The sequence below is a fragment of the Somniosus microcephalus genome, chromosome 13 (assembly GCF_052327205.1).
Source record: "Somniosus microcephalus isolate GS21.2 chromosome 13, FLI_Smic_1.0, whole genome shotgun sequence".
Taxonomy (NCBI): Eukaryota; Metazoa; Chordata; class Chondrichthyes; order Squaliformes; family Somniosidae; genus Somniosus; species Somniosus microcephalus.
In genome coordinates this window covers 7,454,292-7,467,854 of record NC_140999.1, presented here as the reverse complement: position 1 = coordinate 7,467,854, position 13,563 = coordinate 7,454,292, and the positions used below count along the sequence as shown (strand labels likewise).

Genomic DNA, 13,563 nt, shown 5'->3' with positions numbered 1-13,563 from the left:
TTTAAATGTTCAAGACTTGAGGTCGATAGATTTTCATTGGGCAAGAGTATCAATGAATCTGGATCAAAGTCAGGGATGTGGCTTTGAGGTACAGACCGACCCTGATCTAACTGAATGGCAGAACAGGCTCGATGGGCTGAATGGCCTCCTCTTGTTCCTATATTCTGCAGTTGGTGTTGGTTGAAGAGCGTTGGCTCGGTCACTGGAAGAACTCTCCCCGCTCCTTTTCAAATCGTGTTGTGAAACCTTTTACCTGAAGAGGCAGTTGGGGCCTCGGTTTAATGTATGACCTGAATCAGGTGCAGCACTCCCTCGGTACCGCCCCTGTGCCAATCCTGGACTCATTTAACTGGACTGGGCTGGCGGTACCCCAGGGTACACGGGTGGTGTTCCGTCAGAGACGGTTGGCTGCAAAGAGCTTTGTCGACTGTGCTTAGCCGTATCACGGTGGTTGTTTGAACTCTCTTTTGGATCCTGCTGTGCGTCATGTCCAACACTTGAGGTAAATCTGTTTGATTTCAAATCTAGGATGGGCTGAGAGCGGCGGATTTGGCCGAAGAACAAGGAAATGTGAAATGTTGCCGGATTCTGCAAGAAGATCACCACTGCAGTCTGCTGGAGGACGCCGAGGAAGAACGCCCCGCATACCGATATGGTCAAAGTCCAATTCTCTCTCATACTTGTTTTTTAAACTCTTATTAACCTGCGGCGCTACTTTGTGTTTTGCGTATCTGTACCACCCGCCCCCCCCCCCCCCACCAAAACACCCCAGCTAGGAACATAGGAACAGGAGGAGGCCATTTAGCCCCTCGAGCCTGTTCTGCCAGTCAATGAGGCCGTGGCTGACCTGTGGCCTTTTTGACATTGCCAACTTGGAGTTGGATTATAGAATAATAAGAACATAAGAAATAGAAACATAGAAGATAGGAGCAGGCGTAGGCCTTCGAGCCTGCTCCGCCATTCAACGAGATCATGGCTGATCATCCAAACCCTAGCACCCGGTCCCTACACCGACAGCCATCCCACCCAAGCCCTATCCCCGTAACCCCGCGTATTTAATCCCCCCCTAACACTAAGGGCCAATTTTTTATCATGGCCAATCAACCTAACCCGCACATCTTTGGACTGTGGGAGGAAACCGGAGCAAACCCACGCAAACATGGGGAGAATGTGCAAACTCCACACAGACAGTCACCCGAGGCTGGATTTGAACCCGGGTCCCTGGCACTGTGAGGCAACAGTGCTGACCACTATGCCACCGTGCTGCCCCTAGGAGCAGGAGTCGGCCATACGGCTCCTCGAGCCTGCTCCGCCATTCAGTAAGACCATGGCTGATCTTCGACCTCAACTCCACTTTCCCGCCCGATCTCCATATCGCTTGATTCCCCGAGAGTCCAAAAATCTATCGATCTCCACCTTGAATATACAGTAAACTCTTTCGTATCCAGCACCAACGGGACCACAATGGTGCCGGTTGATCAAAAATTCCGGATAACGGAGAGGTATATCTACCGAGGCTATTTTTAACAAACAAAAAGAAAAAAATCAAGAAGTGTACAGTATAATTGGGTACTCACCTACAGAATGTTCCGTTAAATGGATGGTAGGTGTTCGGATCGGAAGAGACTTCCGACAGCGCCAAGATGCCGAGTAGTGGCGGTTTGGAGAACTACCCCCGCTGACTAACTCGGCCACCGTGAGAGACATTTCCGGTTATTGAGGTGTTGTTTTCTGATTATCAATTTTGCCAGTTATTAGAGAATTCCGGATAATTAGGTGCCGTTTAAACGAGAGTTTACTGTACTCAAAGACTCCGCATCCACAGCCCTCTGGGGCAGAGAATTGCAAAGATTCACAACCCTCTGAGTGAAGAAATTCTTCCTCATCTCCGTCTTAAATGGCCAACCCCTTATCCTGAGACTATGCCCCTGTAGTTCTAGACTCTCCGCTCCAGTCATGATACAGCACAGGTGAGGGCCCTTCAGCCCATCGTGCCTGTGCCAGCTCTTTGGTCGAGCTATCCAATTGATCCCACTCCCCTGCTCGTTCCCCATAGCCCTGTTAGTTGTTATCCAATTCCCTTTTGAAAGTCGCTGTTGAATCTGCTTCCACCGCCTTCAGGCAGCGCATTCCAGATCACAACAACTCACTGTTTTTATAAAAAAAAATTTAAAAAAAGTTTCCTCGTTGCCTCTGGTTCTTTTGCCAAACACCTTAAATCTGTGTGTCCGCTGGTTACCGACCCTTTTGCCACTGGACGGTAGTTTTTGTGCTATCATCTCCGAGCCACTCGCAAGCGGTTTGAAACTGATCCAAACTGGTTTTGCTTTGGCGGGCGGGCAGTCAGCAGATTGACTTTCCTTCCATCAATCTGAAATTGCAGTTCGATGAAATGAAAGATTGTTGATTCATTTTTTTTCTTTTGAAGAGCCTGTAAAGTACAGGCATCAGAATTCTTCATATATATTTGTAATAATCGCACAGAAACTGTTGGTTTTCCCTGTTTCCACCTGAACTGATTTCATGTTTATATAGTTTGAGATTTAAATCTTAAAAAATTCAAACATTCCCCATTCATTTTATTCCTCCCAATAAAATTCTTCGATGCTGCTGTCAAATCAGCGCTCCCCTTTTATGTCGCTTGATAATGTCGCGTCTTCGCTCTTCCTCTGCGGAACTTTACGTGCAAAGCACCACCCATTTGGTCACTTCAGATTGGATAATACAGACATATATCACATGGGGGGGGGGGGGGGGTTGACAACAACAACATGCATTTATATAGCGCCGTTAACGTCGTAAAACATCCCAAGGAGCTTCACGGGAGCGATTATAGAAACATAGGAGCAGGAGTCGGCCATTCGGCCCCTCGAGCCTGCTCCGCCATTCCATGTGATCATGGCTGATCATCCAAATTCAGTACCCTGTCCCTGCCTTCTCCCCATATCCCTTGATCCCTTTAGCCTTAAGAAATATATCTAACTCCTTCTTGAATATATTTAAAGAATTGGCCTCTACTGCCTTGTGTGGTAGAGAATTCCACAGGTTCACCACTCTCTGGGTGAAGAAATTCCTCCTCATCTCTGTCCTAAATGGCTTACCCCTTATCCTTAGACTGTGACCCCTGGTTCTGGACTCCCCCGCCATTGGGAACATCCTTCCTACATCTAGTCCTGTTAGAATTTTATAAGTTTCAATGAGTATCAAACAAAATTTGACTGAGTCACATGAGATATTGAAACATATGCGATACTGAGGGGGCTCGACAAGGCAGATGCAGAGAGGATGTTTCCCCTCGTGGGGAAATCTAGAACTCGGGGGCACAGTCTCAGAATAAAGAGAGGAATTTCTTCTGTGAGGGTCGTAAATTTGTGGAATTCTCTGCCCCAGAGAGCTGTGGAGGCTGGGTCATTAAATATATTTAAGGTGGAGATAGACAGATTTTTGCAAGATAAGGGAGTGAAGGGTTATGGGGAGCGGTCGGGGAAGTGGCTTTGAGCCCAAGATCAGCCATGATCTTATTGAATGGCGGAGCAGGCTCGAGGGGCCAAGTGGCCGACTCCTGCTCCTATTTCTTATGTTATATTAGGACAAATGACCAAAAGCTTGGTCAACTCATTTGAGCTTGTGTGACGACCTGCTTATGATAATTTGCCACTCATTAGAGTTTTCGAGATGTCGGGGGGGGGGGGTGCGGAGGAGGTGGGTTGCTAAGGAGTGTCAGCAAAGCATCATGTGATTTGTACATCAGCAATCCAGAGTTTGATGACAGGAGAGTTTAGAGCTTGGGTTAAACCCTGGCAGAAGTAGATCCTAAAATGGAGAAAGCCAAGGGTTCGAAATTCAAGAGGGTTTAATTAATGCCATCTGAACAGTGACAAACATAGTCTAAGTTGGGCTAAATTCTCTGTTCCTCCAATTTTCCCTCCTCTTCTGAGGTGGAGAGAGGGTAGGGAGACTCGTGTAGCCACTCATGTTCCCGATGGTCGGGGAGTCCAGAACCAGGGGTCACAGTCTAAGGATAAGGGGTAAGCCATTTAGGACAGAGATGAGGAATTTCTTCACCCAGAGAGTGGTGAACCTGTGGAATTCTCTACCAAAGAAGGCAGTAGAGGCCAATTCATTAAATATATTCAAGAAGGAGTTGGATATATTTCTTGAGGCTAAAGGGATCAAGGGATATGTGGAGAAAGCAGGAACAGGGTACTGAATTTGGATGATCAGCCATGATCTCATTGAATGACGGAGCAGGCTCGAGGGGCCAAATGGCCTACTCCTGCTCCTATCTTCTATGTTTCTATGTTTACAGTTCCATTGGTGCCTGTCCACACTTAAACAGGAACTAGCATGGCGTTGGGTGGACCTTGACATTCATTTGTAGTGTTACTAACCGTCGGGTTCATCTTTTTGGTTCTTGCAGCCGGCTGTCGAAGAGTGAACCGTGGTCTTCATTTCTTCACTGACCCAGCTGAGCTCGAGACTTCCAGGCTTCCTGGGAGAAGTGAAGAATTTCATCCAGTCAGCAGAGCCCGGCAATCCTCAACCCACAGACAATGGGAGCTTGGCGTCACCGACCCCAGCGAAATTGCTCACCGACTGAGCAGCTACTCAACAGGAATAAACCCGAGGGGCGGTCCTTTGGGAGAAGCCGCGTCGGTCTGGTCTCCGTCGCCGAGGCCCCGGTCCCGAGCAGGAACAGTGAAGCCACAGCAGGGGCCACCACACCATCATATGGGCGTTGCTGAGGACTGGGGTGAAGACCAAGCTGTTGGTGAAACTACAGAACTAATCCTCAACAGCCATGCATTGTCGAGCACCTGTGTGTCTACCTTTGGGCCGTTTGAAGAGCAGACTTTGAATGGATTGAATTCTGCCACTGACTCCTCCGAGGACCACACACCAACGGGCAAAGAGTTAACTCTTCAGGATGACGAGAGCTTTCTTCCCGTGTCTGCTGCCCTGCTCCCTCCAGCTGTGAGCCACGGACCGAACACCTCAATTGATGACGAGAGCTTTTTGCCTCCATCTGCACCTCCACTCTGTCCGGCTGGGAACTATGGCTTGAATACCTCAACTAATCGCCTCCCTGAAACCCAGTACTTCCCAGCTGAACATGTCCATGCCCAGCGAGCAACAGTTGGTTTGCACGAAGAGAAGGAAGTCTTTCAAGATGGTGACACTTCCATTGGCACTGAATGGCTCTCTGAATTGGATTATACGTGCACCTTGAAGGGCAGATCTCAGTCTAGCGTGTCTCTTTCAAACACTATGCTTGACTTCGCCAAGCACAAAGGATTTCGTGATTCTGAGCTTCTAATAAGACCATCCAGCAACAAAGGCCTTGATATAACCTCGCCAGATCATGTCTACATATTTGAACGTGCCAATTCAACTGCTTTACCCGACCTGGATAAAACCACTGCCGTTCTCTTTGAGGACAGTTTCAACCTTGCCATGGAGGCAGACAGTGATGGATCTCTGAATGTCGACGCCGCCCAGCGGGAAGGTGGCGATTCCAAAGCTTCAGTCTCTGCTTCTGGTTCAAGCAGCTACCCCTACTGTAGCTGTGAAAGTGGATCTGAGATTTTCTCCAGTGCAATTGAAAGCTTCGGACGTACAAGTCACGCACAGCAGGTCCAGGAAGATCCAACGAGCCAGACGGACACAGACTCCTGTTCAGCGCGGCGAATTCCTTCCGGCGGGAACCAGGACGGTTCTGTTTCAGGGTGTAAAAGTGAGATAGCAACAGTTGCCATCCAGCGGGTACACGCTGGAGATTTTCCAACACGCAACGCAGCAGATGTGTTGCAGGAGATCCTAAATTCTACGCAGACTCTTTCTTTCAAAGACTCCCAGTTCATTGAGCGAATGCCCAGCGACTCCCCTATGCGAAGGGATGACGAGCGGCCCAAGTGTAATTCTCAGAGTCCCCAAAGGCAGCCCAGCTGCCACGATGCAGGTCTTTTCTATGGCGCCCGGGCCAGCCCAAGCGACGATGGCATCCTACAGAGCTCGCGCGCAGGACCTACCTGTACCGACGGCTGTACATACGAGGGGCGGTTAACAGCAGTCACGCGCAACGTGATGCCATCGACCAAGAAACGCCAGGTGATGCTCGATGATGAAGATGAATCCCGCCTGGAGATGTTACCAGCCATGGATACAAACAACCGTAATCGCAAGTGTAAGCGAGAGGATCAGCCTATCGCAGAACCTGTTTCTGCCATGGGCCGTACAGCAGATAGGGACTTTCCAGGGTTACTGATGCTGTCTGCCAAGAAATCTTCGTCTTCCGTGGTCCATGCAGGTGAACCAAGCCTTGATGTTTCCATCAACAACAGTGCAGGAAACAAAACCCAAGCGAGTTTAGACGAAGAACATTCATCAAATGAGGATGAGGAAGGTGGTGACGGTGACTGCGGTTTTGAAAAGTTACTGAAGAACATCAAGCTATCAACCAAGACCGGGTCGTCGCCGCAACTCAATGACAACAGATTGCCACCTTTTGTTACTCCGCGCACCAAGAGTCGATTGGCCAACGCCTCGTCACGGAGCCACGATTCTTCGCTTTTCGAGCAGTCCGTTGCCGCGCCAACTAGAATTAGGCGAGTCCGCAACCCACAGATAGAAGGCTCTAGAAGTCCACCTGGCTGGTTTGGCTCACACAATAACGGAACGGCTGTTTCCCAGGGGACAGACGGTGAAGGTCAAACTCTCTCCCTTCCTTGCTCTTCAGATGATGGTGCAGATTTTGACACCGTTCCCTTCGTCAGGTGTAATGATCACGAGAAAGGGACTGCCCCGCCATTGCCAGCATCATGCCAAGACCCGGAAGATACAGACTTTGACCCCGTGCCGTTCTTCAACGCTAATCATGAGAAACGAATAGCCCGACCTTCACTGCGAACATGTGATGCAAACGGCAACAATCAGAGTGTCCGGTTGAAAAGTGTAACTGACGGTAGTAAGGGAAGCCAAACGGTGCCCTCCCCACATCCGGAAAACCCTGAAGAATCTGGAGATGCCAACCAAGATGATTGCGTTTGCCCACCCATCAGGCAGCCGGTCACACAAGTGGCTCCACCTGATGTAAAAGCCAATGGTGTTGATCAAAGGAGATCCTGCAACCCTTCAGAGGAAGGCGATACCACATGGCTTACTGAAGATAATGAGCTGCGAGGTGAGCTGAAAGTATCAAAGAAAGAGCAAGGGTGGTTTGGCGCTGCAAGGTTGCCTGGTGCTCACTCACGCCCTTCCTCTCAGTGTCCTGGTTCGGTGCCAGTGTCTGGACCACCCGAGGCGGAGAGCGAGGATGGTCCCAGAAACAGCAATGTGTGTGAAAGTACCAGGCTGGAGGATACCAATTCGCAGTTGGGAAATCCATCAAAAGTGCGGCCTCGGGACACAAGGTGCAACTGTTCCAAACGGTCGGTTGAGCGGCGTCTTTCAAAAATACCAAATTGCAATGCTGGATGGCAAAGCCTCTTGGGAAACCTTGACCTCTCGCTGTCCCCTGGTGGCCGTCTAGTCGACAGCAGTGTGAGCGAGACGGTGGAGTACCTTTACACCGACACCGAGGGCGGCCATGCTTTGATTGAGCGCCGTTACCCTTGCAAGGACGCAAGCTTCGAGAACCTGAGCACTTCGGGCTCTGAGGAGACGGTCATCTATGACTGGAAGGCCTACAAGAGCAGGAAGGCCTGTGCCGAGGAGAAGGAAAACCTCTTGCCGAGTGACGGATCGCCAAGATTGTCTCCGCGCCTCTTGCTCCTATCCAACGGTCAGATACTAAGGCAGCTGAGAGACTACGGAGAAGACCCTGGCCCAGTAACGGACCTTACTAGGAAGGTTTATCTGCATTGTCTGGACAGGATAAGGAAGGAGCTCCACCCCAGGAGTCCACAACAGTCTGCGAGTAAGTTGAGGACTTAAACCGTGCTTGTAGGTTGTAAATGCCGGTTCTGAGTGTCATCGTGGCCCAGAAACCTGCCTAGAGCATGGCCACTGTGCCCGTACCAGATATCTGCTCTAAACTGCCCCAGAGAAACCCAGCAAGCCCGTTCGAGAGAGACTGCAATCTTCCCCATAAGGTGCCGTGGCTCAGTGGATAGCACTGTAGCCTCTGAGTCAGAAAGGTTCAGGTCCCACTCCAGAGACTTGAGCCCATAACCCAGGCAGACACACCCAGTGCAGTGCTGAGGGAGCGCTGCACTGTCTGAGGTTCCGTCTCTCGCATGAGACATTAAACCAAGCCTGCCCTCTCAGATGGACTTAAAAGATTCCATTGCACTATTTCGAAGAAGAGCAGGGGTGTTCTCCCCGGCATCCTGGGCCAATATTTATCCCTCAACCAACATCACTAAAGCAGATTATCTGGTCATTATCACATTGCTGTTTATGGGAGCTTGCTGTGTGCAAATTGGCTGCCGCGTTTCCTACATTACAACAGTGACTACACTTCAAAAAGTATTTCACTGGCTGTAAAGTCATTTCTTTCTTGTATGTAACTGGGTGGGTAAGAGGGAGCTAGACTCTTGTAGATGCGGAGAATTATTTCCTGTGTTAATTGCTTTCCTGTAACTATTGTAAGAAGTCACACAACACCAGGTTATAGTCCAACAGCTTTATTTGAAATCACAAGCTTTCGGAGCGCTGCTCCTTCGTCAGGTGAACTGTAATGGAAATCTCACTTGGTGCGAATGTCAGCCCAGCCTCCAACCTGTTTTTTCTATCACACAGGCTACAGTGCTGAGCTGTGTCAGAGTCTGGACAAGTTTGTTTTCCCAGACTGCAGTCAGGATGAAAAGGCTTTAGTGCAGCAATTTGACCAGCCGGACCAGAACCGCAAGTGGCGAGAAGGGCTCCTCAAATCCAGCTTCAATTACTTGCTCCTCGATCCCAGGTACAGTCATAGAATAGAATCATAGAAGTTTACGGCACATAAGGAGGCCTTTCGGCCCATCGTCTCTGTGCTGGCCGAAAAAGAGCTCTCCAGCCTAATCCCACTTTCCAGCTCTTGGTCCGTAGCCCTGTAGGTTACGGCACTTCAAGCGCACATCCCAGTACTTTTTAAATGTGACGAGGGTTTCTGCCTCTACCACCCTTTCAGGCAGTGAGTTCCAGACCCCCACCACCCTCTGGGTGAAAAAAAAATTCCTCAACTCCCCTCTAATCCTTCTACCAATTACTTTAAATCTATGCCTCCTGGTTATTGACCTCTCTGCTAAGGGAAATAGGTCCTTCCTATCCACTCGATCAAGGTCCCTCATTTTATACACAATTCCAACCTCCCTTTCCTCTCAATCCTTGAACGTGTTGTCGCCTCCCAAATCCATGCCCATCTTTCCCGCAACTCCATGTTTGAATCCCTCCAATCAGGTTTCCGTCCCTGCCACAGTACCGAAACGGCTCTCATCAAAGTCACAAATTACATCCTTTGTGACTGTGACAAAGGTAAACTGTCCCTCCTCATCCTTCTTGACCTGTCTGCAGCCTTTGACACAGTTGACCACTCCATCCTCCTCCAACACCTCTCCACCATCGTCCAGCTGGGTGGGACTGCACTCGCCTGGTTCCATTCTTATCTATCTAATGGTAGCCAGAGAATCACCTGCAATGGCTTCTCTTCTCACTCCCGCATCGTTACCTCTGGTGTCCCCCAAGGATCTATCCTTGGCCCCCCTCCTATTTCTCAAACCAAATGTTGCCCCTTGGCGATATCATCCAAAAAAAAGGACTCGGTTTCCGCAAGTACGCTGACGACACCTAGCTCTACCTCACTACCACTTCTCTCGACCCCTCCACGGCCTCTAAATTTTCAGACTGCTTGTCCGACATCCAGTTCTGGATGAGCAGACATTTTCTCCAGTTAAATATTGGGAAGACCGAAGCCATTGTTTTCGGTCCCTGCCACAAACTCCGTTCCCCAGCCACTGACTCCATCCCTCTCCCGAGCATCTCTCCGGCTGAACCACGTTGTTCACAACCTTGGTGTCATATTTCCGACCCCATAGCCGCAGCATAACTAAGACCGCCTACTTTCCACCTCCATAACATCGCCCGTCTCCGCCCTTGCCTCAGCTCATCCGGTGAAACCCTCATCCATGCCTTTGTTACCTCCAGACTCGACTATTCCAACGCACTCCTGGCCGGCCTCCCACATTCTACCCTACGTAAACATGAGGTCATCCAAAACTCCGCTGCCTGTGTCCTAACTCAACCTAGTCCCGTTCACCCATCACCCCTGACCTACATTGGCTCCCGCTCCGGCAACATCCTTGTTTTCAAATGCCTCCATGGCTTTGCCCCTCCTCATCTCTGTAATCTCCTCCAGCCCCACAACCTTCCAAGATCTCTGCACTCCTCTAATTCTGGCCTCGAGCATCCTTGATTATAATCGCTCAACCATTGGTGGCCGTGCCTTCGGCTGCCTGGGCCCCGAGCTCTGGAATTCCCTCCCTAAACCTCTCCGCCTCACACTCCTCCTTTTAAGACGCTCGTTAAAACCTACCTCTTTGACCAAGCTTTTAGTCATCTGCCCTAATTTATCCTTATGTGGCTCGGTGTCAAATTTTTTGTCTTAAAATACTCCTGTGAAGGGCCTTGGGACGTTTTACTACGTTAAATGCGCTATATAAATACAAGTTGTTGTTGTACCTCTCAGCCTCCTCTGTTCCAAAGAAAACAACCCCAGCCGATCCAATCTTCCCTAATAGCTAAACTTCTCCAGTCCTGGCAACATCCTCATGAATCTCCTCTGCACGCTCCGTTTTCTTTGTTTTCTTCAAACTTCAATCAAGCTGAGAAATGTTCATGCTCGGGAATGGAACAGTCCCACTTCAGGGACCAGTTATTGGCATCAAACGCTCCCAGGGCAGGTACAGCACGGGTTAGATACAGAGTAAAGCTCCCTCGACACTACCCCATCAAACACTCCCAGGGCAGGTACAGCACGGGTTAGATACAGAGTAAAGCTCCCTCTACACTGTCCCATCAAACACTCCCAGGGCAGGTACAGCACGGGTTAGATACAGAGTAAAGCTCCCTCTACACTGTCCCATCAAACACTCCCAGGGCAGGTACAGCACGGGTTAGATACAGAGTAAAGCTCCCTCTACACTGCCCCATCAAACACTCCCAGGGCAGGTACAGCACGGGTTAGATACAGAGTAAAGCTCCCTCTACACTGTCCCATCAAACACTCCCAGGGCAGGTACAGCACGGGTTAGATACAGAGTAAAGCTCCCTCTACACTGTCCCATCAAACACTCCCAGGGCAGGTACAGCACAGGTTAGATACAGAGCAAAGCTCCCTCTGCACTGCCCTGTCAAACACTCCCAGGGCAGGTACAGCATGGGTTAGATACAGAGTAAAGCTCCCTCTACACTGTCCCATCAAACACTCCCAGGGCAGGTACAGCACTGGTTAGATACAGAGTAAAGCTCCCTCTACACTGTCCCATCAAACAATCCCAGGGCAGGTACAGCACGGGTTAGATACAGAGTAAAGCTCCCTCTACACTGTCCCATCAAACACTCCCAGGGCAGGTACAGCACGGGTTAGATACAGAGTAAAGCTCCCTCTACACTGTCCCATCAAACACTCCCAGGGCAGGTACAGCACGGGTTAGATACAGAGTAAAGCTCCCTCTACACTGTCCCATCAAACACTCCCAGGGCAGGTACAGCACGGGTTAGATACAGAGTAAAGCTCCCTCTCCACTGTCCCAGTACCTCAGCACCAACCTCAGGACTCACAAGTACCTGGATTGAGACTGTGACATTTAATGGAGGACCCTTGCAGCCAGCAGTAGAGGAATGAGTTTCATCTGCCCTGTCTAGGGTGGAGTTGAGGTGAAATCCCATTGCACCATCCAGCCCCCAGGTTTAGATTTGATGCGTTTGGAGTCTGCGTTGGTGTGAGTCTCCCTTCTGGCTTAAATGGGTAAATCCTGGCACGGAACTGATCCCTTGGACCCGCAGGATCTCCCGTTCCATGTCTGATCTGGGACTGGCTTGCTGATCTCGACCAGGGTTGTGGTCAGCTCGCTACTGGTGCTCTTTGAGATCAAACGGTCCTAGAATCCAAGAATATTACAGCACAGACGGAGGCCATTCTGCCTATCATGCCTGCACCAGCTCTTTGAAAGAGCTGTCCAATTTTCCCCCCCATAACCCTGCATATTAGTCCTCTTCAGGTACATGTCCAAATGCCTTCTGAAGGTTCCTCGTGAATCGGATCCCACCACCCTTTCAGGTAGCACGTTCCAGATCATAACAAACCTCCGTGTGTCAACAAAATTCTTCTGATTTTCCCTCTAGTTCTTTTGCCAATTATTTTAAATCTATGACCTTTGGTTACCGACCCACTTTCCAGAGGAAACAGTTTCTCCCTCTTTGCTCTATCAACCGCCCCCCACCCTCCATAATTTTGAATAACTCTATTCGGTCTCCCCTTAACCTTCTCTGCTCTAAGGAGAACAATCCCAGCTTCTCCAATCTCTCCACGTAACTTAAGTCCAATTCTGGCCTCTTGTGCATCCCCCGATTTCCATCGCTCCACCATTGGCGGCCGTGCCTTCAGCTGCCTGGGCCCTAAGCTCTGGAATTCCCTCCCTAAACCTCTCTGCCTCTCTTTCCTCCTTTAAGACGCTCCTTAAAACCGACCTCTTTGACCAAGCTCTTGGTCACTTGTCCTAATAGCTCCTTATGTGGCTCGGTGTCAAATTTTATTTGATAACGCTCCTGTGAAGCACCTTGGGACGTTTTACTACATTAAAGGTGCTATATAAATACAAGTTGCTGTTGTTGTTGATTGGTATGGTTTGTCCAGAACTCAATTGTGGTTGTACCAGGATGGTAGATGGCAATATTTAAGAAGGAGAGAGATAGATTTCTAGACACAAAAGGCGTCAAGGGGTATGGGGAGAGAGTGGGAATATGGTATTGAGATAGAGGATCAGCCATGATATTGAATGGCGGAGCAGGCTCGAATGGCCAACTCCTGCTCCTATTTTTCTATGTTTCTATGAACTAGATGGAACTTGGTCTTTTTATCATCCAGCAATTCCTATGTTCCTAATCTGGGTTTGTATGGTACAGCACTGAAGGAGGCCATTCGGCCCATCGAGTCTGCGCCAGCTCTTTCGAAGATCAGGCACATGCTGGTTGTTATAAATCTCATCTTTCATCAAGAAACTACTCGTGAAATAACGCTGGACGGCCAGCTGGTGGCGCTGTCCAAGGAGTATAAATACTCGGGCGTGGGCCCAGCTTACCAGGGACATTTTGTAAGACAAGGAACTAGTGAAGTACAACTAGACCTCCATGTTCTGAAACAAGTTGATTAAAGCCTTGCTTTACACTCAAACCAAGTGCATAGTGAGTTTTATTATGTCACTGGTATTTTTGATTTGGGGGTGGGGGAAAGAAACACATTCTTGATTTTTATTTTAACAAGTTTAATCTGTTGTACAATGACGGGGCGATAAACTCTTGTGAATTTTCCTTTCGAGTTGTCCCTTATTTATTACCTTTCTCCTCTCGTTCACCCCCCCCCGTCTC

General features: G+C 49.4%; 1 protein-coding gene across 2 annotated transcripts in view; it reads left to right on the top strand.

The window, feature by feature from the left end:
• Positions 1-13,563, top strand: part of LOC147108021 (uncharacterized) — a 42,784-nt gene that overhangs the window by 10,303 nt on the left and 18,918 nt on the right. For both annotated transcript variants that reach the window (XM_086004440.1, XM_086004441.1), the window contains exons 4-6: positions 529-655; positions 4,421-7,915; positions 8,740-8,902. In XM_086004440.1, the coding sequence (XP_085860566.1) occupies positions 529-655; positions 4,421-7,915; positions 8,740-8,902 (3,785 nt within the window). The remainder of the gene's footprint in view (positions 1-528; positions 656-4,420; positions 7,916-8,739; positions 8,903-13,563) is intronic.